The 25,589-nt window shown below is 38.2% G+C and overlaps 1 protein-coding gene across 5 annotated transcripts in view; it reads left to right on the forward strand.

The window, feature by feature from the left end:
* The first annotated feature begins 224 nt into the window (after window positions 1–224).
* KNTC1 (kinetochore associated 1) overlaps window positions 225–25,589 on the forward strand; it is a 69,016-nt gene continuing 43,651 nt past the window's right edge. For 3 of the 5 annotated variants that reach the window (XM_027124932.1, XM_027124931.1, XM_027124934.1), the window contains exons 1-20: window positions 225–338; window positions 2,434–2,604; window positions 7,489–7,609; window positions 9,325–9,440; window positions 10,331–10,409; window positions 10,998–11,075; window positions 12,185–12,219; window positions 12,464–12,574; window positions 13,387–13,480; window positions 13,834–13,886; window positions 14,100–14,215; window positions 14,566–14,620; window positions 15,149–15,247; window positions 16,986–17,029; window positions 17,133–17,198; window positions 17,602–17,677; window positions 21,530–21,655; window positions 21,746–21,835; window positions 22,245–22,298; window positions 23,682–23,743. In XM_027124932.1, coding sequence (XP_026980733.1) covers window positions 2,476–2,604; window positions 7,489–7,609; window positions 9,325–9,440; window positions 10,331–10,409; window positions 10,998–11,075; window positions 12,185–12,219; window positions 12,464–12,574; window positions 13,387–13,480; window positions 13,834–13,886; window positions 14,100–14,215; window positions 14,566–14,620; window positions 15,149–15,247; window positions 16,986–17,029; window positions 17,133–17,198; window positions 17,602–17,677; window positions 21,530–21,655; window positions 21,746–21,835; window positions 22,245–22,298; window positions 23,682–23,743 — 1,604 coding nt within the window. In that variant the 5' untranslated portion in view covers window positions 225–338; window positions 2,434–2,475. The remainder of the gene's footprint in view (window positions 339–2,433; window positions 2,605–7,488; window positions 7,610–9,324; window positions 9,441–10,330; window positions 10,410–10,997; window positions 11,076–12,184; window positions 12,220–12,463; window positions 12,575–13,386; window positions 13,481–13,833; window positions 13,887–14,099; window positions 14,216–14,565; window positions 14,621–15,148; window positions 15,248–16,985; window positions 17,030–17,132; window positions 17,199–17,601; window positions 17,678–21,529; window positions 21,656–21,745; window positions 21,836–22,244; window positions 22,299–23,681; window positions 23,744–25,589) is intronic. The other 2 variants (XM_027124933.1, XM_027124935.1) reach the window with 1 other exon arrangement.

The following is a 25,589-nucleotide window of genomic DNA, read 5'->3' on the forward strand; positions in this document are numbered from 1 at the left end:
GTGATAAGAGTTTCTGTAGCAACGCGGTTCGACGGTGATTGGTTGTTCTTTGGAAGGGGGGTTGTGAGGTCGGGGAGCGGGGCGGGGCCTAGAACACACCCTAGAATGCGCAGCCTGGATATCGGAATGGGTGGAATTTAGGGTGGGGCGACTTCCTATTTCGATTCTAAAGCAAACTTGGCCTCCGCTGGCCGCCGTAAAAGGGGTTGGGCTTGGTGTTCTCCCGCCAATTTAAATTCGTGGCATAGACCCTAAAGAGACTGGGAACGTCTGTTGGAGCTCGGAAGGTGGGGGGGACGATACACTTGAGTGCTCCTCTTTAGTTTCTTCAATTACAGGTGAGGAGGGTGAGCCGCGCTGCTGTAGGGAGCTGGGGGTGGATTCAGGTCGAAGGAGCAGAGGCCTCAGCTCAGTTCGATGTGTTTTCCCCTCAAGACGCTGGCGGGAGAGAGGTTGGAGTCGGTTCTTGCTGGCCCCGGTGTCCAGCTGAGAGCATTTACGCGTGGAGGCCTAACTGAAACTGTTTCATTTCGTTTAATTCGTTAATCTGTTCACCCGGCACCCAGAGGAATCTCAAATCGTTAATCACATCATGTCACTGGTCTGCTTAGTATCTTTCCCTCGCTAGCACTGAGGATGAAATTCAGTCTTGTAATCAAGGATACATTGGCTCCACCTGTTCGTTTAACGCCTGCACTTTTCCATTCTTGCTGTGTCCGGGCAGCAGCCCCAAACTCATTCTACCCTCTGAGCCTTTGGTACTCGGCCTGCATCTTTGTCCCCACGAGCTTTACATAGTCGGCTTCTTGATATTCGGGTCTCAGCTCAGATGTCATCTCTTTCACTTACCAAACAGGTCTTTCTTATGCGCCCCTCCCCCCCATTCATTTGAGCACTATTTGTAATTCTGCGTTTACTTAGTTTTTCGTAGGGAGGCAGTATAACAGTTAATAACTGGCCTGAATTTGAGTCTTGTCTAGCTACATCATTAACTCGCTTGAGGTGGCCTTGGCCGTTTACTTAGTCCCTGACTCATGTTTCTCAGCTGTAAAATGAGTTGTTGTGCAGATTAAATGAGTGATGCATTCAAACTATCTTGCCTACTCAATACCGTCTTTATTTTATTTTTCTCTATCCTTCGTACGAGAATATAAATTTCATAATGACAAAGACCTTTTCTGTCTTCTTCACAGCTGTATTCCCAGCTCCTAGAACAGTGCCTGACACGTAGTAGGCATTCAATAAACGTTTGTCAAATGAGTGAGTGTGACAGACCTGGGAGGCTGATGATATTTCTCTATTTTTACAGATATGGGACTCTGAGCCCCATAAAAGTATTCACTCCAACCTGTCTTAATCTTCTCCCAACTCCCACCCAAACACAGCCACTAAAATCGTGTATTCTAACATACTTTGTTTTTGTGCCCTTGCTTACACTCCTAGTAAGAACTCTTTTCCTATATTTAAAAAGCTCCTGTGGGGGAAAAAAAAAGTTAAAAAAAAAAAGCTCCTGTGACCTTAAGTTTCTAACCAAAATGTTACCTGCTTCCACGAATAACAGTAGTGAATTAGATAACACTTAAATTGAGTGCTTGCCGTGAATGAAGCATTGTTTTGTGAATGTTTGAAACTCATAGTGACCTTTCCAGCTACGTAGAAGCAGCTTAGTAAATGTGAAAGAACACCAAGTCAAAAATCATTTCTTCCCTGTACTGTACCTTCCAAAGATTTAAAAACATATTTCTGCGAGCACTTACCAAAGCAACTGTAATTATTTGGTTATTGTTCCCCACTAGTCTTGATCCAAGGATTGTTTTTCATTTTCGTATTCTATGCCTACCCATATCCAATGAAATGAGTTATATAAGTCCTTGCTGATGAGATAGTTAAGTGACTCGAAAGGTTACAAATATACTCTTTGGTCCAGTCAGAAGCCTAGTGCAATTTTTTCTTCCTCTCCTTAACATTTTCATTTATTGAATAACAATACTGGAAACATGAATGGTCATTTTTTTTTTTAAGTTCATCTGGAACCTTACCATTCTAAGATATCCCAGACAGTCTGACTTCAGAGCCTTCACTATTTATTGCTATATTGGTTAAAGGTTTTTTCCAAATGAAAACTTGTTATAATTTCAGCTGGGCACACAAAACACTAGAAGCTCTAGGACAGATTGGTAAGATTGGAATTGTTTCCTTGTGTCCCTAAACAAATATGTTCTTCTCTACAGACAACCATAGCACTAGTTCCATGTATCTTATTGATCCAAAGTGTCTAGTGACCACAGAAATAACACAAAGACAGAGAAGTCTTTACTTATTGATGTGTGTGTGCATATGTATATTTGAGGGGGGGATAAAGCATTTTCATTTCCCAAGGAACTGGAGTCTATGCAACAATAAAATTTGGCCTAATTTTACATGTTGTCACAGGGAAGGCAGTGGTTCCTGTCTCAGGAAAACAATTTCAGAAATATGTGGAATGATATTGAGCTGCTAACAAATGATGATACAGGAAGTGGGTACCTAAGTGTTGGTTCAAGAAAAGAACATGGAACTGCTTTATATCAAGTAGATTTACTAGCGAAGATCTCCTCCGAAAAGGTAATGGTTATGACGCGGACTGTTTTCATTCACAAAATTTTTACTGAGTGTTTAGTAAGACTAGTAGCCACGTGGTAAATGTTTTATAAATGAGTATAGTCCTTTCTCAGGGAATCAAAGTTCAGTATCAGATCACTGGAAATTTCCATCTGAATTCCCCCTGCATCACCTTATGGTCAGTATTCCAAACCTGAATTTTTCATAGCTCCTCTTGACATTTTAGACATACAGATGTATATAAAATGATACAAAGAATATCCACCACCAGCTTAGGAAGTAAAACATTACCAATAGAATCGAAGCAAGCCCTGGAGGCCGTTCCTGATCCCGGGCTCTTCTCATACTCCACCCCTGAGTTAAGCACTCTACTGAGGTTGAGATTATCCTTTCCATGAATTTCTTTCTATATTTTAACTTTCTTCTTTTAATAACTCTTCCACCATTCTCACACCAGGCTTGAAACCGTATTCTCTGCCTTTTACAGAAAATATTGCTCTTAGTTTTTGTTTTTTTGCTGGTACGCGGGCCTCTCACTGTTGTGGCCTCTCCCGTCGTGGAGCACAGGCTCCGGACATGCAGGCTCAGCAGCCTTGGCTCACGCGCCCAGCCACTCTGCGGCTTGTGGGATCTTCCCGGACCGGGGCACGAACCCGTGTCCCCTGCATCGGAAGGCAGACTCTCAACCACTGCGCCACCAGGGAAGCCCTGCTCTTAGTTTTTTATCTTTGATTTGCTTTCTTAGTAATTTGCTTTTGTTAAAATTTTGATGGTCGTGATAAACAAAAGTTTCTTTTAGAGAAAGTGCAAATGATCTGTCACAGTATTATAGCCCAGGATTCCTCTACTTCCCATAGTAAGTTAACGTAATGTTTAGTTCTCTAATTAAGAAAAAAAAGTGTGAAAGAAAGGAGAAGAGACCAGACAAGATTTGTATTTTCTAGGGCTAGAAAGGCAGGGCCTCCTCTGGGGAACCTTATTCACAAATGGCCTCAAGTGTAGGCTTTTGACTTTTCTTCAAATGAGCATTCAGAGACACTGGCCAATAGGGATTTTTAAAAAAATCATTCTTTATTCAGCTTGTATCCTGTTGTCAGCCTTTACTGCTTTGTGGCATTTAAAAGTCACAGGATTTATAATTTTTATGAGTAATACAGATAAATTATGTTCTTTGGCATTAAATTGTTTATTTGTTAAGGCAAAAGGGTAAAGAATACCATAAGTTCTGTAATGAGAAAGTGGTATTTCTTTATTTTTTTAATATTACCAGCAGCCTTAAAAGATGGAAGTGGCCCAGGCCACTTGATCTCTGAGGGCTACTGTTGAAAAGTAATAGTGTGTATTGAGCTTTGAATTCAGTTAACAACTAAAATTCCATTTGTTATTAGCTTGGGGCATTACTTGTAACAAATGCTATGTTCACAACCCATGCTAGGCCCTTGGTAAGGTAACATTATCTCTTCTCTTTAGGATCTTTCCTTAAAGTTAGGCAGACAGGACACAAGCAATAAAAGATATCTATCTAGATGTGCAAGTCAGTATATGAGAACTACCAAATGAATGGTACAGACAGTAAATGCAGTAGGAATTCAGAGGATGGAGAGCTCACTGTGGGTTGGGACAATTTAAGGAGCATTTCATAAACTAGCACCTGACTTGGGCCTTAAGAAAAAACAGGGAAAATGAAAGCACAGCTTACCAAAATATGTGGAATGCAGCAAAAGTGCTTAGAGGGAAATTGAATGCATATATTAGAAAAAAAGAAAAATCTAAAATCAATAATCTAAGTTTCAAGTTAGGAAACCTGAAAAAGAAGATGGACTTTCCCTGGTGGTCCAGTGGTTAAGACTCCATGCTTCCAATTCAGGGGGCACGGGTTCGATCCCTGGTCAGGGAACTAGATCCAACATGCCGCAACTAAGACCCACTGCAGCCAAATAAATAAATAAATAAAATCTTTTTTAAAAGAAAGAAAGAAATAACAAGAGAGCAAAAATTAATGAAATTGAAAATAAGAAATCAATGGAGAAAATCAATGAAACCAAAAGCTGGTTCTTTGAAAACATGAATAAAATCTATAAGCCACCAGCCAGGATAACTAAGAAAAAAGAGGGAAGACATAAATTACTAATATCAGGAATAAAAGAGGGGGCATCACCACAGATTCTGTGGACATTAAAAGGATAATCAAGGAATATTATGAACATCTCTATGCCCACAAATTTGATAGCCTAATGAACTGGACCAAGTCCTTGAAAAACACAATCTGCTAAAACTCACACAAGGAGTAAACAACCTGTTTGATCAAACAATACTGTTTGATTCCAACTCTGTAACATTCTGGAAAATGAAAAGACAGTGAAAAAAAGATCAGCGGTTGCCAGGGTTTGGGGGTTGGAGGGAAGGTTGACTAGGCAGAGCCCAGAGGATTTTCGGGTAGAGAAAATATTCTGTATGAGACCATAATGCTAGATGTGTGTACCACAGAATGTACAACACCAAGAGTGAACTGTAATGTAAACCGTGGACTTTGGGTGATTATAATGTGTCAATGTAGGTTCATCAATTGCGAGGAACATTGACAATGTGGGAGGCTATGCATGTGTGGAACACAGGGCTATGTGGGACATCTCTATAGTTCCCCTTCAATTTTGCTATGAACGTAAAACTGCTCTTAAAAATTAAAGTCTTGGGAATTGCCTGGTGGTCCAGTGGTGAGGACTCTGCACTCTCACTGCCAAGGGCCCGGGTTCAATCCTCAGTTGGGAAATTAAAATCCCACAAGCCTCCCGGCACGGCCAAAAAAAGTCTTAAAAAGAAGAGGGGGAAGAGCAGTCCAGGCAAAGAATACAGCCTGGATAGACCCCTAGGACGTGTGGCACAGTTTCTTCTTTGCGACACTTTGGTGTAACTTTTCACTAGTTGAAGAAGCAAGTTAAGAGTATAAGTGGGATCAGGGGCTTCCCTGGTGGTGCAGTGGTTAAGAATCCGCCTGCCAATGCAGGAGATACGGGTTCGAGCCCGGATCTGGGAAGATCCCACGTGCTGCAGAGCAACTAAGCTCGTGTGCCACAACTACTGAGCCTGCGCTCTAGAGCCCGCAAGCCATAACTGCTGAGGCTGCATGCCACAACTATGGAAGCCCGCACACCTAGAGCCCGTGCTCTGCAACAAGAGAAGTCACCTCAATGAGAAGCCTGTGCACCACAACAAAGAGTAGCCCCTGCTTGCCGCAACTAGAGAAAGCCTGCATGCAGCAACGAAGACCCAATGTAGCCATAAACAAATAAATAAATAAATAAAATTTATTAAAAAATATATATATAAGAGGGATCAGAATGTAGTTTTCAAAAGTTATACCTGCAGAAGGTGACCATTGAAACAGGTATAAAATGAGTTGATTGGCTTAGTTTGTCAGAGAAGATTAAGAGTAATTAACGTTTATCCCAGCATATGCTACAGGCAAGGTTCCCTTCTAAGCCCTTTACATGAATTAATTCATTGAATCTCCATACCAGCCAGCGTTGTAGGCATTATTATTATTATTATTATTCCAGCTTTACTAGAGAGTCAGTTGAGGCATTTGCTTGAGATTACTCAGCTAGTAAGTGACAGCCTTCTCAACTACTGAGCTATCTGACGGCTTCAAGATTATGTGTGGAGGGCTTCCCTGGTGGCGCAGTGGTTAAGCACCCACCTGCCAATGCAGGGGACACGGGTTCAAGCCCTGGTCCAGGAAGATCCCACATGTCATGGATCAAGTAAGCCTGTGCACCACAACTGCTGAACCTGTGCTCTGGAGCCTGCGAGCTGCAGCTAATGAGCCTGTGTGCCACGACTACTGAAGCCCATGTACCTAGAGCCTGTGCTTCACAAGAGAAGCCACTGCAATGAGAAGCCCTTGCACCGCAACAAAGAGCAGCCGCCACTCACCACAACTAGAGAAAGCCCGTACACAGCAACAAAGACACAGTGCAACTAAAAATTAATTAATTAATTAATTAAAAAAAAGATTATATGTGGTAAGCTCTAATCAATAGAAGCTACAAACAGGAGACTCATATTTGGCTTGCATTGTGTTTTTTAAAATGTTGACTTAGTTGCCAATATTTAAAAATTAGAATATTTCACATAAAGATCCAGATTTTCTTGGTAAATTGGAAGCTGTGGCCATGCCAGGATCGCATTTCCACAGGGCATTCATCTGGCTGACTCTGCTCTCTTTAGTTTATGTGGGGCCTCGTGCCCTCCAGTTCACAGTCCTGCTCCCTGTTGTTTCCCAGACCCTGAGACTTTATGCCAGTATTGGTTCATTCATTTACGTTAATGCCTGCTGGCTTCTCCGGGCATAAGCTCGGCCCTTAGGAAACAAAGACTTGGTACTTTCGAATCCTTTGCCCTGTTCTAGCAACCCTGGACTATTTCCCTGTTCTAGGCTCTGAATGGATTCAGGATATATCATACAAAGAAAAGCTTGACTAATTAGATATATATATATCATACAAAGAAAAGCTTGACTAATTAGATATATGGGCTAAAGAAAGAAGGCCTATTAGGTGAAGTTTTTTTTTTTTTTTTTTTTTTTTGCGGTACGCGGGCCTCTCACCGCCGTGGCCTCTCCCGTTGCCGAGCACAGGCTCCGGACGCGCAGGCTCAGCGGCCATGGCTCACGGGCCCAGCCGCTCCGCGGCATGTGGGATCCTCCCAGACCAGGGCACGAACCCGTGTCCCCTGCATTGGCAGGCGGACTCTCAACTACCGCACCACCAGGGAAGCCCTAGGTGAAGTTTTAAACTTGGGTGATTGTGACTGTGGTGATACTATTGATAGGTATTGTTAAACATGTATAAAAATGTTTTATTTTAGTCCTGCTTTTCCCTCCCACAGGCCTCATTAAATCCAAAACTACAAGCATGCAGCTTAAGTGATGGGTTTATTATTGTAGCGGACCAATCAGTGATACTGTTGGACAGTATTTGTAGATTGCTTCAATTGCATCTTATATTTGGTAAGTCTAATGTAATTCAGTAAAGTAAATTGGAAGTCATCTATATCTTGCTACCAATTTCTACAGTATTGCCTTTTCTTTACTCCATTATTTATAAGACTCAAAATTACACTAATTTCAAGAAATTAATCTTGAGTGCCTTGTGCTGAGTACCAGACGGAACAGGTACTGAGATGATCCCTTCTCTCAATAAGTCTAAGGAAAAACATACATGGAAAGCAGCAATTTATTTGCGTGGTTTTTGTGTTAGAATACTGTAGAAAACAGTTGAGCCCAATTATGTTTAAGTTCCTGAATCTTGTACATAATTTCAATACCATCAACAGATAATTTGAATACTTTTAGCACTATAAAAAGTTTTTTAAAAGTACTCATGAATTAATTCTTTATTGAGTTAAAGGGCTTTAAGTGTGTATATGCAAGTATGGGCTTCAGAGTAAATTAAGGGACAGACAGTCAGTGATTATGCTGGAAAATAGGTGATAGTATTATGAATTTTTTTCTGAAATTTTGAGAGACAGATGGTTATTGAAGTGTTTGCGTAAGAACAGCTGAAAATTAATTAATTATTTTTAAAAAGAACGTAGATGAAAAGGAATTAGAAGGTATGCACATAAGAACAAAATCTTGATCACAGTTTGCAGGAGAGAAACCGATATTTTGTGGAATCTTAACGCATCTACCCTGATGGGTCCCCAAGATTCACAGTTTCACCAATTAAAAGTGAGGCTGTGTTTTACATATAATACTTTTTTTAAAATAAATTTGTTTATTTATTTTTGGCTGCGTTGGGTCTTTGTTGCTGTGCATGGGCTTTCTGTTGTTGCAGCGAGCGGGGGCTACTCTTCGTTGCGGTGCGCAGGCTTATTGCAGTGGCTTCTCTTGTTGCGGAGCATGGGCTCTAGGCACGTGGGCTTCAGTAGTTGCAGCACGTGGGCTTCAGTAGTTGTGGCTCATGCGCTGTAGAGCACAGGCTCAGTAGTTGTGGCGCATGGGCTTAGTTACTTCACGGCATGTGGGATCTTCCCAGAGCAGGGATCAAACCTGTTGTCCCCTGCATTGGCAGGCGGATTCTTAACTACTGTGCCACCAGGGAAGTCCCTACATATAATACTTTTGTATAAAGATATTGCTGCTGAATAATTTTAGTTATAAGCAATTTATATGTTACTGCTTTTATCTCTTAGTCTTTCCCTCCCGATCTCCATGTCATTCTCCCTGGCCTTCTTGCTGTGTGCAAGCAATAACTTCCTTACCTCCTTCAAGTCTTTGTTCAAATCTCACCTTATCAAAGGGGGTTCTCCTGAGCACTCCACCTGATACTGCATGGCTCTTCTGAGTTCTCTTTCGCTGCTCTACTTTTTCTTTTTTCCAGAGAATGTATCACCTTTGTGTATGTCATACAATTTGATTACTATGCTGACTGTTTATCATCTATTTCTGCCTTAGAATTTGAGCTCTATGAAGGTGGGACTCTTGTTATTATTCTCAGATATATGCCAAAGACCTAGAACAGTGCTTAGCGTATACTAAGTGCTCAGCAAATATTTGTTGACAAAGAGTCAGTAGCATTCATTTTTACATTAGTCACTACTTTCATGAAATATTTAAAAGAAGCTTAAAAGAGTTGACTTTTAATAACAAAACTTGCAATATTTTGTGTTGAAAATAAACATTTTCAGAGGAAGCTTGTAACTTTGACTTGAAATTTTCAGATACTGAAGTGGATGTTGTTGGCCTATGTCAAGAAGGAAAGTTTCTTCTGGTTGGGGAGAGAAGTGGCAACTTACATCTTATTCATGTAACATCAAAGCAAACATTACTCACCAATGTAAGACCCTGTTATGTTTTTCATCTTCATTATCTAAATTCTAAATTATCTTTTAGAAAGCTAAAGCTCTAGCAAAGCATTACTTGATTTGTGGCCTAAATTAAAATAATAATGTTTCTTTACATTGAATTTAAGAATCATACCTTAGAAACTGTCTGAAAAAAAAGTGCACAACCTAAAAGTTGAGAATTATGTTTTATTGGGCGGACTTTCTGAGAACTTCAAGCCCAGGAGGCAGCCTCTCAGATGCTCTGAGGGACAGCTCTGAAGAGGTGAGGGAGGAGCCAGGATACATAGGAGTTTTGCAAGGGAGACCAGGTAGTCAGAACATCAAAAGATTACTGTTAAAGAAAAGCAGGTATATCGGGTTAACAAATTTAGCGTTTTCTATGTATGGAAGATGCAAGAGTCTGGGCTCATTGAAATTATTCCTTTGATATACACCTTTGCTGTCTTAGGGCCAGTATCCTGTGCTTTTCCATCCTGAGTCCCCTCAGGATGCACAGTTGGGAGTTGCTGCAATGGCTGATGGCTTGACAGTGGGCAGCCTGTTTATCTCCATCCTGAGTTCCCTCTTGGCTTGATGGTCGCAGCATCCTTTGTTTGCTAATATGGCAGGCAACATTTTTCATCCACAAAACATATGAAATAAATGCAAAATTGAAAAAGTATGATTTGAAGATAGTATACTTGCCCAAAACAGTTTTGTATTGAAAATAAACATTTTTGCAGGAAGCTTGTAAATAGTTTTCCATTTGAAAACTAAAATGTTTGGAATATAGGCAGAATTATTGCTAATGATAATTGATATCCCTAGAGTTTAAAGAATATAATCCTTGACTGTAATTTTCTGGGTTTAATCTTATCATTTGAAATTAATTTGCAATTAGGCTTTTGTTCAGAAAGCTAATGATGAAAATCAGTGTACTTACCGGAATCTTGTTATTGAGAAAGATAGTTCAAATGAAGGTAAGTGATTTTAATTTCTTTTTTTAATGTCTTCTTATTAATACCCAGTCAAAAAATCAGATTTAGAGTTAATATATTATGTAAATTAATTGGTGTTACCTACACAATGTTAAACTTTCTAGGGATGCAATTAATATTATTTTCAAAAACAAGTTTTCGATTTTAGCTCTTTTCAGAGGCTTAAATGTACTCTTCTTAAGTATAATATCCTAAACTTTTTACAGTTTTGAGAGTTCTATAGATTATCAGGGAGACCTAATATTCTTTTAATATGTTCTTATGGGTTTCAGTGTATTTATCATATTTCTTTTTAACAAATGTTAACTGGTCCTTAATTTATTTTGATATATCTGAGTTTCTTTTTTTCTGGCAAATGAAATTTGGTTTATAGAAGTTTCAAAGAAGTTAACATTGTTTTTGCAAATAACTTACCAATTCTTTGTAAATAAGCTTTGTATTGTTACTGTGTTATTTTATTATTAGACTTTAAATGAGCAAATGGACATACTTTTAAGCTAGATCCGGACCCTGGTTTAAATTTTATATCATGTGCCTTTTAAAGAAGCCGGCTTGATTTTATTTTAATAGGTACCTATTATATGCTGCTTCTTACAAACAATGGATTTTTTTGTATTACAAACCTTCAGCTTGTAAAAATTCAACAAGGTAAGTAATGTATTATTTTCTTATTACTGATTTGCAGCAATATTTCTTATTAGTTTTCCAGGTAAATTTTAAAATAGACTCTTTAAGAATATTTTAGTTTAACTACATTCTATGATATTGGGTATACTTTAAAGTATTCATAATATACTTATTCTCCACAGTTAGGGCTACAACAGAATCTGAAGACATATTTATTTATAGTCTTCAAGGACTTTACAACTTAGTTGGGGAGACAGGAGTTACGCTAGCATAGTAATAAATACTTTTTGATGGAATGAATGAACCTGGAAACTGAAATGATTTTGTAAGTGTTAACAATACAAGGCAATAATCTAGAGTGTGTGCTAAGTGAGTGGTGTGGACCATACATCCCTCTGAGCCGGCAGAGATTGAGGAATTGATTCCGGGCACGTATTCAACAAATTTTTTTTTTTTTTTTGCGATACGCGGGCCTCTCGCTGTTGTGGCCTCTCCTGTTGCGGAGCACAGGCTCCAGATGCGCAGGCTCAGCGGCCATGGCTCACAGGCCCAGCCGCTCCGCGGCAAGTGGGATCTTCCCGGACCGGGGCACGAACCCGTGTCCCCTGCATCGGCAGGCGGACTCTCAACCACTGTGCCACCAGGGAAGCCCCAACAAATACTTTTTAAAGATCTACTCTGTGCTAAGAATGTGCCAAGTTCTGGGGATACAATGAGATTTAAGATATAACGTTCTCTGTAGTTTAATGAAGGAGCCAGACAAGTGAAACAACTGTTACAAAAGGGAGTGCAAAGTGATGAAGACTTCACAGGTAGGACTTCAGAGCTTGAATAGGAGAGTTGGAGCAGGGAGAAGACCATCTTAGTAGGAAGAACCTTTTAAGGGAAGGAGTGGACAGACACTGTAGGGACCGTAAGGCAGCCTGGCTGGTGCCCTGAGTATGACATGTCATCACAGTTTATTTCATTGGTCAAGGGCAAAACTGAAACGTCACCAGCACCTTATGAATTTCTGACCAGTGTTCCTCTTACTAGATTATATGTAATTTAACCTTGACATAAAAGGGAAGATTCATACGTATTTTATAGGTTATAGTGTAAATTTAGCCTACTTTCTCTTTTTCATGCAGCGATTGAAAAGGTAGACTTCCATACGGCAAAAAAGGTAAGAAGACAAAACCACATTGTCTTCTTGAAACTTAGATTTAATGTCAGTTTAGGGAAGTGTTTCTGCATAATTATCTAATGGTTGATATTTTGGGAATTAGCATGATAAAGCATTTTAATAACATTCCTATTTTAAAAAATACATTTATAGCTGTTGATTTAAACTGATTTTTTATCAGTCTTTCCAAGGAATTTGGACTATGGAGCATATATATAACATTCTTATTTTTTAAATCTTGCAGTTACAAGGACAAATCAAGTCCAGTTTTATTTCTACTGAAAATTGTCATACCCTTGGTTGTCTCAATCTTGTGGCTGGTGATTTAGCAAGCGAAATCCCTGTGATAATTGGGGTAATTCTCTTTTTTTAATAAAATTTTGGGCTTTTTTTCTGAAATGTTTCTTCATTAAAACATAGTTTTGGTAAAGTTACGTATTAATTTGTACTGTATAACAGAAACAGGGAAATTATAAAATGAAGGTCATAAAATTAACTCAACAAGTATAACTAAGTCTCTGTGTTGGAAAAAATATTGCATCTTTATTTTCACTAATCTCTACCTGACATTTAGCATGTCTTTCAATTATGAGTGTAGGCAAAAACAACAGCAGCAAACAAAACATCTAATATTATATTCAAGGAGTAGGCAGAAATTCTATATTGAATTATATTATTACAGCATTTACAACATTTTTACTTGCCAAATTTATATAATATGTTAAGAAGCAGTCACTTTTCCCCGTTTTGTGTATCTAGTTCAGTATTTCATGAGGGTTTCAAATAATTTGAAACGAATACTTATGAATTGTTTTCAAATATTAGTAGTTATTTTCATGAAAATACTTCATCAAAGGTTATCTTTATCTTGTAATGCTGGAGGAGGTCTTGAAGCTTACCTGATGTCTCTAGAGTGAGTTGCTGAATATGCCTCCTCCTTATTAAATGTTCATGTGGTAACAGTGTACAGCAGGACTTTGCTGTTTTTTCCATTCTGTTCTGTTGAAAACAAACTAAGAGAGGAACTAGATGATAAGAGCTAGCTGGGCTTGAATATATAAATATATTTTGAAATTAGTCACATGTACAATTTAGATGTTTCTACTTGGAGGAGAATTCAGATCTAGACCCAAGTTTGTAATTGACATACTATTTTCACTTCTGTAGGGAACTGGTAATTGTGCATTCTCAAAATGGGAACCAGATTCTTCTAGGAAAGGGATGACCGTTAAGAGTGTTATTGATGCAGAGATTATTGAAGGTAAAATCAGTTAATGAAACTACTTTTGGTACTTGTGAGTTGTCGTTTTCATGCCAGTACACTAAGTCTGGCATATGAGCCGTTTTACCAAACCTTGGAAACAAGCCAGCTTAGTCTGATGATTGTCCGTGTATTTGGCTTCTTAACATGTTGCAATTGTTACCCTTCATTTTGGGAGGTTTTACGTTTTAGTGATCCTACAAAAAAGTAGAGAAACAGGAATAAATGGGAATGGGAACTTCTTTTTTAAGGGTAGTTCTGCCTTTCCATAAATATGTTAGTTTACTATTTTAAATATGGCTATATGTAACCCAGAAACATAGTCCTTACACACCTTGTTTTCTCTTTTGTAGGTGCAAAGAAGTTCCAGCTGATAGACAATCTACTTTTTGTTCTTGATACCAATGTATGTTTCTGATACTTCCCCTTAAGTATTTTCACTTGGTGTTAAGTTTAACAACAGAAATTTTGTCGAACTTAACAAAGACAAGGACTTTAGCCAGGGTAGATTACTACCTTGTGTAATGTGCTTTATTTCAGTTACGTATCAAAAGATAGATTCCAAAATGTAAATTTTTAGTCGTTAAGAGGACGTATCAATGAAATGTCTCTTTTGCAGAACGTGCTGAGCTTATGGGATATTTACACCCTAACTCCCATATGGAACTGGCCCTCCCTTCACATAGAAGACTTTCTTCTCACCACAGAAGCAGATTCACCTTCATCAGTCACGTGGTACATTATGATGCTCATATTGATTTCCCTTCTGTTAGAACCAGGTTTCTTGCCTGGTTCTGTTCAGATCATTTCTTATGTGTTACATTCTAGATAACACTGTGAACAGACTGACAGGGTAAAGACCATTTCATTGTTAGCCAAATTCATTGAGAACAAATAGGCAACACAAAAACCTCCATGTGAATGTGTTAGAAAGAGTGTGAGTCTGGGCCATAAACATTCAGAAGTCAAGTTCAGTATCTTCTGTGTGAATTAATTTTAACTTTTATACAAGGATATCACTTTGACTTAGCTTATGTCTAGCAGTTGGCTTCTTTGATTCACTTAAACCTTCTTTTCTCTTTCAGGCAAGGGATTACAAATCTCAAGTTAGTAGCTCTGACAACTGCTACTAATAAGAAGGTATTGGAAAATTTATATCACATTCGTCCATATTATGTGTTAGAAATAGCATTAACATAGGAGTACTAGTTGTTAAGTAGTACTCACAGTGTATTAGCTCTTAGTTCACACAGGTACTTGACAGATCAGAAATAACCCTGCAGAGCTCTTTTTTCTCATTAAAAAAAAAAAGGTATAAATCTCAGCTCCACATTGTAATTGGAGCATTTCAGGAATAAAAATGTCTATAAGAAAATGTTTATTATAGTGATACTTAATGTAGTTCTGGCACTGAGGAATTACATTTGCCTTAAAAACAAATTGCAGAATGGACTCCAGGTACGTGGATTTTCATTTAACAGATTTAAAAGGTAGGATAGAACATAATTTTCTATGTAACATTTAAATAATACAGTAACAGATTTACTTATTTTTTGCACTTAACTTCGTATCAGGTGTTTTAATCTATGCCCTGGATTGTGAAGTGCTGTCTTGTGCTCATAGGTTTATATTGACCTAAGACATTAATTGCTGTCCTGTTTTTCTTAGATGAGAAACCTCATGGTCTATTCATTACCTATGATGGAAATACTATATTCTTTGGAAGTATCTGGTGTTTCTTCTCTGGTCCAAACAGGAATTAGCTCAGTAAGTTGATGTGTATTTTGAACTAATGTATTTTTTTATAATTGAAAAAAAAAAAGAATAACTAAGCTAAGCATGAGTGGAGCCTAGTGGAATACCTGGATAGATCTCAGGTAAACCATATTTATTGTTATCAGAGGTCCTCGAATATATTTACAGGAGGTCAGTCTTCATTTAAAAAGAAGGAAATTAATCAAATAAAACATCAGTCAACTGCACATTCAATTTTCTTGTCTCCACAGGAAATACAGATGATTGTTAATTTGGGGGAGGTTATTCCTTGCTTTTTTGGGTTTTTTTTGGCCGCTTTGGGTCTTCGTTGCTGCGCGCGGGCTTTCTCTAGTTGCTGCAAGAGGGGGCTACTCTTCGTTGCAGTGCGCGGGATTCTCGTTGCGGTGGCTTCTCTTGTCGCAGAGCACAGGCTCTAGACACATGGGCTTCGGTAGTTGCAGCACTCAGGCTCAGTAGTTGCAGCACACAGGCCCTAGAGCGCGCAGGCTTCAGTAGTTGCAGTGTGGGCTCTAGGGCACACAGGCTTCAGTAGTTGTGGCTCGTGGGCTCTAGAGCACAGGCTCAATAGTTGTGGCGCACGGGCTAAGTTGCTTCGCGGCATGTAAGATCGTTCCAGACTAGGTATCGAACCCCTGTCCCCTGCATTGGCAGGCGGATTTTTTTTTTTTTTTAATTTATTTTCGGCTGCATTGGGTCTCCGTTGCTGCGCGCGGGCTTTCTCCATTTGTGGTGAGCGGGGGCTACTCCTTGCTGCGATGCATGGACTTCTCCTTGCGGTGGCTTCTCTTGTTTAGAGCTCGCGCTCTAGGCGCGTGGGCTTCAGTAGTTGTGGCGCACGGGCTCTAGAGCGCAGGCTCAGTAGTTGTGGCACACAGGCTTAGTTGCTCCGCAGCATGTGGGATCTTCCTGGACCAGGGCTTGAACCCGTGTCCCCTGCATTTGTAGGTGGATTCTCAACCACTGCACCACCAGGGAAGCCCCTGTTTTATCTCTTTTTATATACACACATTGTATTTTTCCAAACCATTTGGAAATTACTTGCAGACATCATGACCTCTCACTCCTAATTTCAGCGGGTATCTCCTAAGAATGAGGCCCACAAAATTTAACATTAATGCAATACTATTATGAAATATGCCATCCAAATTCAAATTTTACCAATTGTGCCAATTACTTGAGAACTTTTTTTGTTCCTGACCCAGGATTCAATCAAACATCATGAATTGAATTTTGTTGTCGTGGTCACATGGTAGTCTACTTTAATCTCTAAAACTTCCCTAGTCTGTTTTTGTCTTTTCGGACATTGACATTTTTCGAGTCCTAGCCGGTTGTGTGGTAGAATGTCCCTCTATTTGGATCTGTGTCTCGTCATGATTAGATTCGTGCTAAGATTTTTGGCAAGCATCCTGCATAAGTGATACTGTGTCCTAACTGCATCACATTAAAGGACTTATGTCCACTTGTCCTGTTATTGGTGCTGTTAAATTTGATCACTTAGTTAAAGCAGTTCTGCCATATTTCTCCATTGTAAAGGTACATTTTCCCCTGTATAATTAGTAAGTAATTTCCGTGGTGTTATTTTGAGACTATGGGAATATCCTTTTCCTCACCAGTTTTTCCCAGTAATTTTAGAATCCATTGATGGATAATTTCTGCCTAAACCAGTTGTTACTCTATAAAGTGAATTAATTCTGTATTTCAATTTTAAACATGTTTTTTGCTATTGTAGGATACCATATACCTTCTGGAAGGAATTTGCAAAAATGATCCAAAGTAAGTCCTGTTTTGTTTATCAGATAAGTTGTTAAATAATAGCAAAGTTAAAATTTACTTACTGATGTTAAATGACAAATGTCAATATTAAAACTTTTCTCAGACTATCTGAAGACTCAGTTTCTGTTTTAGTACTCAGATGTCTTACAGAAGCTTTGCCAGAAAACAGGTAACTACTTGTGTTTTGTTTTTTTCTTTTTATAATTTATTTATCTATTTTTGGCTGTACTGGGTTTTCGTTGCTGTGCGCGGGCTTTCTCTAGTTGCGGAGAGCGGGGGCTACTCTTCACTGAGGTGTGCGGGCTTCTCACTGCGGTGGCTTCTCTTATTGTGGAGCACGGGCTGTAGAGCGCAGGCTCAGTAGTTGTGGCGCACGGGCTTAGTTGCTCTGTGGCATGTGGGATCTTCCTGGACCAGGGCTCGAACCTGTGTCCCCTGCATTGGCAGGCGGATTCTTGACCACTGTGCCACGAGGGAAGCCCTCTTGTGTTCTTCTAAGCCTTACTCCTTGATGAAAAGCTTGAATTCCCTGATTAATAAAAATCTTACTGAAATTTCTTTCAATTTATCAGATTGAGTCGGTTACTTCACAAACACAGATTTGCTGAAGCCGAGAGCTTTGCCATTCAGTTTGGACTAGATGTTGAGGTAATTATTCATGTATTCATTCATTCATTGAAAGCATTTCTTCGTGTGCTAGAGGCTGTGGAGACAAATATGTAAGACATAATGGGAATTTAGTGTGATCAGGCCTATAATTAAGATACGACCAAAGTAAAGTAGGGATTCAAAGGAGATATTGACCCTTAAAGTAGGGTGGGAAGACTTCGTGGAGGAGGTGATTTTATGTCAGATCTTGAAAATGTTCCAGATAGTCCTGGGAGAGGAAGAGAATTCTAGGTGTTAAGACACATGAAGAAAGTGAGGGAGGCTTATGGTGCTTCCAGGAACTCCTAGTAATTAGATAGGACTAGGTTGTAGGTTATATGTACATAGAAGGGAAAGGAGATGGTGGGAAATGAGAGGGTCAGAGCCTGGAGGGCTTTGTATGTACTGCAAAGGATTTAGATCTTATTCTGCAGGTGATGGGGAGCTACTGAGATTTTTAAGCTGGAGAATGTCTTGATTAGGTTGTCATTTTGTAAACATGGGAAATTGTTTGGAAAAGGGTAAATCTAGAGATGCAAAGACCAGTTGAAAAACTGACCCAATGCAGTGAGGTGGAGACACACAGGAGGGAAGGTCTGATGAGAGAGGTGTATAGGAGGTAGAAGCAGTGGGGCTCAGCGATCAAACATAGTGGGGGGTACAAATGTCAGGAGCGGACTAGCAGGACTCTGGCTCAGCGTACTGCAAGTAAGTCCCTTACATATAAACGAGTTCCATTCCAAGAGCACATTCATAAATCCAGTTTGTTCAGAAGTCCAACAAAGTTAGCCTAGGTACCCAACTAACACAGTCAGCTACATAGTACTCTACTGTAATAGGTTTATAATACTTTTCACACAAATAATACATAAAAAACAAACATGCACAAGAAATAAAACATTTTTAATCTTACAGTACCATACCTTGAAAAATACAGCAGTACAGTACAAGAGCTGGTGCTTCTTAGCAATACCAGGTACATCACCGCTGCTTTTACGCTTGCTTCTGGACATCCTGGGCTTGAAATAAAGGTACTGTACTACTGTACTCTATACAGTACTGTACAGTAAAGTACACAAAAGCACAACCACTTGTAGAGGATGCACGCATGTGACAATGTACACCAGACACGTGAACTAACTTACGTGATTGGACATGTGAACGCACGTTCACGTGTTGGAAAGTTCGCAACTTGAAGATTCGTATGTAGGGGACTTACTGTAGTTGGAATGTGATGGCATTACTTAAAATGAGGAATATGTGTGGAAGAACAGATTAGGGGTAAAATATGAAGGATTCTGCTTTATAAAAATTGCATGTAAGGGATCTTATAAAATGAGGCTGTCTGATAGGAAGTTGGAGAGTGATCTGAGCTGAATCTAGACATAGGTAACACCGGAGGAATGGCTCAGACCACTCAAGGAGAATGTGTGGAGTAAGAAGAGATCTGAGGATGAGCTACAGGGGCACCAGCACACGGGGGATAGAGAAAGAAGGGCTATAAACATATTTGGGAAGAAAACCACACAAATGTATGATTAAAGAAGCCAAGGGAGACTTCCCTGGCAGTCCAGTGGTTAGGACTCCTTGCTTTCACTGCTGAGGGCACGGGTTCAATCCCTGGTTGGGGAACTAAGATCCCACAAGGCGTGAGGTGTGACCAAAAAACAAACAAACAGTTTAGTGGGGAGTGATCAGCAGTTGCAAATACTACCAATAAAATCAGGTATAAAAACTGAAAGTTGTCTGTTGGATTTGGTGATTAGGAATTCATTGATATCCCTTGAAACGTCCTGGGAAGTAATGAAGGATGAAGCCTGATGGTAGTGAAGAACTAACATTTGCTAAGTGGGTGGTGGGTACCCATGTGTTTGTTGTTTTAAAAAGGTAGCATTTTATATTATGTAACAATCTAAATGGGAAAAGAATTTGAAAGAGAATAGGTACCTGTATATGCATAACTGAATCACTTTGCTATACACCTGAAGGTAACACAGCATTGTTAATCAACTATACTCCAATATAAAATAAAAAGTTTAAAGAAAGTAGCATTTTAAAACATGCAAAACAATTTTGTATATTTAGAAGTGTATATGAGTAAAGCAGTATATGAATTAATGGCATAACAAGCACCAAAATCAGCATAATGGATACTTCTGGTTCAGGGAAGGAGGATGATTTATTTGGAAGAAGAGAAAGTAATATTAAACTATAATATAAATATTATAAATTATATTTACATTAAATATGTAAATTATGTTATTAAATATATTATTTATTATAAATTTATATAATATAAAATTATTTATTATAGATATTAATATAAACTATATTATTAAAAAATTTTAATTTAGGTGATAAGTACATGAGTATTTGTTATATTATTACCTTTTTGAATATCTGAAAGTTTCATAATAACTAATTTTTAAACAGAGCAAATGAAGCAAAAAAATCAAAACCAGTGAAAGATGTTTTCAGGGAGTGGAGACACAGAACTAGAGAAACTGCTCTTTCGTATCACTTTTAGCTTTCGGAGCCAGAGAGCCCATGTTAAAGTTGGTATTTTGTTTATAAAAAAGGAACCTGAAATTTTGACTTTGTCTAACTCAAGCTGTTTCCAGCTGCTAAAGAGCCTTTGATAGACTGGGAATTCCCTGGTGGCACAGTGGTTAAGAATCTGTGTGCCTCAGGGAGATCAGCTCGGTGCTTTGTGACCACTTGGAGGGGTGGGATAAGGGAGGGGGGGAGGGAGACGCAAGAGGGAGGGGATATGGGGATATATGTATATGTATGGCTGATTCACTTTGTTATAAAGCAGAAACACACCATCGTGGAGCAATTATACTCCAATAAAGATGTTTAATAAATAAATAAATAAAAATAAAATAAAATGGTATGCCTCACTAACCTGAGTTAAACTATATCAGTTTAGCAAATCACTTAGCAAAGAAGTAGTGAGAACCTTGAATAAATTAATTAATTAAATAAAATTTAGAAAAAAGAACCTTTGATAAACTTAGAAAAGTAGACGTGAAACATAATTGTGTGGTATTCTAAAAACCAGCTCCATTCACTTTTTCTTAATATATCAGTATTAATTTCCTGTTTTTTTAAAAAATTTATTTATTTTTATTTTTGGCTGCATTGGGTCTTCGTTGCTGCGCACGGGCTTTCTCTAGTTGCGGTGAGCGGGGGCTACTCTTCGATGCGGTGCGTGGGCTTCTCATTGCGGTGGCTTCTCTTGTTGCGGAGCACGGGCTCTAGGCGCACGGGCTTCAGTAGTTGTGGCACGCAGGCTCAGTAGTTGTGGCTCATGGGCTGTAGAGTGCAGGCTCAGTAGTTGTGGCGCATGGACTTCGTTGCTCTGCGGCATGTGGGATCTTCCCCGGCCAGGGATCAAATCCATGTCCCCTGCATTGGCAAGCGGATTCTTAACCACTGCGCCACCAGGGAAGCCCTCCATTCACTTCTGAACAGCAAAATTTCAGACACATTACTTACCCTCTCTTGAGCTTCAGTTTTCTTGATTGTAAAATAGGAATCTTAGTATTTACCCCATAGGGTTTTGAGGAGGTGCAAATGCTTACTTAGGTTTTTATGAGAGTTAACTGAGATAATTCACATAAAGCTCTTAGTACACTGCTGGTCACATTTAGTGAGGACTCGGTAGAAATGGTTTCCATAACACTTTGTAATCTGGGTTACCTTTCTGTTACCTAAGTGTTACCTTCTTTAATGCTTATTCTTGAACCACATGAATATTCACATTTTTTATTTAGCATACAGTGTAAGATTTCATCCACAGGCATTATTTTGCTTCAAGTTTCTTGATGTTGCATGTTTATATTACAGCTTGTTTACAAAGTAAAATCAAATGATATATTGGAGAAACTAGCTTTGAGTTCTCTGAACACCAGTGAGCAGACTGAATGGCAAAAACTTGTAGATGAAGCTAAGGAAAATCTGCATAAAATCCAGGTATGTTTTCCCTGTTGTATACTAGAATATCCAGGTCAATGGATTGATCAGTATTATGTTGCCTTACCATGTCTGGCATTTATGAAACAGGACGATGAATTTGTGGTGAATTACTGCTTGGAGGCTCAATGGATAACCTATGAAACAACCCAGGAAATGCTAAATTATGCCAAAACCAGGGTAAGTGTTTCTGACCTTTGTGCATGTTAGTTTGTCTTATGCAAAAGAAGTATTTTGCAAAAAACTGAATGATTTTTCCCATAGACCTTTTTTAAAGTGCATTTTTTTTTTGCTCTTCCAAATGATGCCATTTTTGCTATAGGTTGTTCCCCTCACTCACCTGTAAATGAATACCATTGCTAGTTATATTCCTTAAAATCAAGGTGTAACAGATGGGCAAAATGTGAGCTGTTTTCATAAAATGCATTATTTTTAAGATATGTAACTTCTTTATTGTTCATTGTTCATCTCAGAGTTGAGTGCAATTTAATTTTTAAAGATGATTTTTTCCTTTAATTCACAGGAAATCCATCTTTCATGAAAAACCTAGTATAGCTGATATTCTAACCGTGTTTCTTATTCATCTTAGCTTTTGAAGAAAGAAGATAAAGCTGTTCCTATCTATTCTGATGGCTTAAAAGAGGTAATTACATTGGGTTTATAGGTCAATTTGGGAGTGAATATACTGTTACAATATACTTTTGAATTCAAGATAGGTCTGTATTTTTTCAAGAGCAAATTATTTTAATACATTTTTTCCTTATTGCAAAATGGGAATAATAGTAGTACTTATGGGTTATTTTGAGGTCAAATGAAATATTTCCTATAAATCATTTTGCGTAGTGCCTGCTATTTCAAATAATTGTAAACTGATGATAGCTATGATGGTGCCAAAGATATATGTGTGTGCACATGTACATACAGATCTTCCTCAGCTTATGATGGGGTTACATCCTGACCAACCCATTGTTAAGTTGAAAATACCGCAAGTCAAAAATTCACTCAAGGTGGGGTGGTGGTGGTGGGATGAATTGGGAGACTGGGATTGACATGTATACACTAATATGTATAAACTAGATAACTAATAAGAACCTGCTGTATAAAAAATAAATTTAAAAAATAAAATAAAAAAATAAGCTACAAGGATATATTGTACAACACAGGGAATATAGCCAATATCTTATAGTAACCATAATTGGAGTATAACCTCTAAAAATTGCTGAATCACTATATTGTACATCAACTATACATCAATAAAAAATGTTTTAAAAAGAAAAATGCACTTAATACACCTAACCTACTGAACATGATAGCTTGGCCTCACCTACTTTAAATGTGCTCAGAGCACTTATATTAGCCTAGAGTTGGGCAAAGTCATCTGACTCAAAGCCTGTTTTATAATAAACTGTCAAATAGCTCATGTAATGTATTGAATACTGTACTGAAAGTGAAAAAACAAAATGGTTGTAAGTATATCGGTTGTTTGTGATTATGTAGCTGACTGGGAGCTGCGGCTCCTTGCTGCCACCAGTATCACGAGGGAGAATCATCCTATATATTATTGCTAACCCAGGAAAAGATCAAAATTCTAAGTATGGTTTCTACCATACTTAAAGTCGAAAAATCTTAAGTTGAACCGTTGCATGTCAGGGACCATCTATATATTTTTTAACTCTTATCTCAAAGTAAATGTTTAGTATAATCCAGCTAGGTTTTACCATAAGGGCATATTTATAAATCAGTGGGAAAACTAATTGATTTCGAAAGGCACCTACAATTAATGTGCAAATACCTTCCTCTTCTTTGCAGGTTTATTGCATTGAGTGTGATTGGAAATATTTCCGTTATTTCAAGTTTTTTTGTTTTGTGCTAAGTAAAGGCAGTCATATTTATGGGAATTGACTTGTCGTATGGGATAAAATGAGAATATGTACAAGACTTCTGAAACAGAAAGCCTAATTTTTGGTGTTTTTTATTTTAATGTTATTGCACACAACATTCAGACTGTCAAGTTATTTCTTTTTAGGTACTAAGGGCTCATGCAAAGTTGACTACTTTTTATGGAGCATTTGGACCAGAAAAATTCAGGTATGTGCATTCCCCATTTTGAATTCTGGATTATGAATTAGATTTAAGTTTGGAATGTTATAAAAGATATAGCATTGCTTTGAGTGAATTTGTGTTTCTGGGGGGTTCAGTGATAGACAATGTTATCTTTCCTGCTAAGCTTTAGGCACTTCCTACATCATCCATTGGAACTGATACATTTGGAAGGCAGATTTAAATAAACATACCTTTTGCCCTAACAATCCACTTCTGGAAATTAATCCTGTTAGATATACTAACATGTGCACCAAGAATATTGTTATTGACAAATATGAGATCTAGTTACCTTAAAGCTAAGACAAATTTATTTATCATGATAAACTAACAATGAAGGAAGCTTTATTTTTTCTCCTTATAGCTATTCAGTTATCCTGATACTATCATTAAACATTCTATCTTTTCACTGCTCATTGAAATGTTACCTTAATCACATGTTAAAATTCTCACGTGTATTTAAGTTTCTGCAATATAATTGTATTCGCTTGATCTCATCTCTCTATTCATTCACCAGTATCAAATAGTTTTAATTAATGTAGCTTTAAAGTGTCCTATTAACTGGTAGACTAGTTCTACTGTACTTTTCTTATTTTTCAGAATTTGGGCAGCTACTCTTTTCTGTATGACACTTGGAGTCAGAATCAGCTTATCCAGTTTTTTTAAAAATCTTATTTATATTGGATTTTTTATTATTTATTTTTATTGGGAATGTGCTGAACCTAAAATCAGTTTGGGGAGAATCAGTATCTTTACAATATCAAGTCTTCATATCACTATTTAAGGGCAGTATGTGTCTTCCTACTCATTCTATCCTTTTTTTTATATTCCTGAGTGGTATCTACTCAGTTGTCTTCATATAGATTTTTTACATTTTTTTGTTAATTTTGTCTTTCTTGCTACTTTTATAAATGGGACTTTTCTCCGTTGTATTTTCAAAAGGATATAGAAGCTATTGATTTTTTTAAATTACTTTTAAACCAGCTACCTTATTGAATTCCTTTTTCACTTGTAGTAATATTTCAATTGGTCTTGTTTTTTCCAAGTATATAATTATATATGCAAATAATTATAATTTTGCTTCATTTTTTTCCTCATTTTTTTTTCCTTGCCTAATTTCATTGACTGGTACTTGTAGAACATTTTTGTTTTGTTTTGTTTTGATGTAGACCTTTTTTTCTTAAGTCTTTATTGAATTTGTTACAATATTGCTTCTGTTTTATGTTTTGGTTTTTTGCCCATGAGGCATGTGGGATCTTAGCTCCCAAACCAGGGATCGAACCCACACCCCATGCATTGGAAGGTGAAGTCTTAACCACTGGACCGCCAGGGAAGTCCCATGTAGAACATTATTAAATAATGGTGGTAAATAGACATCTTTCTCTCGTTCCTGATATTAGTGAAAGTGCTTATTTTATCATTTAAGCATGATACAGGCTTATAGGGTTTTGTCTTTTTATCATTTTAAGGAAGTATTCATCATCTATTTCTGAGCTTTAACTAGGACTGGGTAGTCACTATAGCTTTGTTGGTTATAGCAAAAGACTGGAAGTAACCCTAATGTTCAACTGTGGGTGTCTAGTTAAATTATAGTAAATCCGGGCTTCCCTGGTGGCGCAGTGGTTGAGAGTCCACCTGCTGATGCAGGGGACATGGGTTCGTGCCCCGGTCCGGGAAGATCCCACATGCCGTGGAGCGGCTGGGCCCGCGAGCCATGGCCGCTGAGCCTGCGTGTCCGGAGCCTGTGCTCCGCAACGGGAGAGGCCACAACAGTGAGAGGCCCGCGTACCGCAAAAAAAAAAAAAAAAAAAAAAAAAATTATAGTAAATCCATG

This window comes from Aethalodelphis obliquidens, unplaced genomic scaffold (assembly GCF_003676395.1).
Source record: "Aethalodelphis obliquidens isolate GAN/ISIS:26980383/991018 unplaced genomic scaffold, ASM367639v1 scaffold28, whole genome shotgun sequence".
Taxonomy (NCBI): Eukaryota; Metazoa; Chordata; class Mammalia; order Artiodactyla; family Delphinidae; genus Aethalodelphis; species Aethalodelphis obliquidens.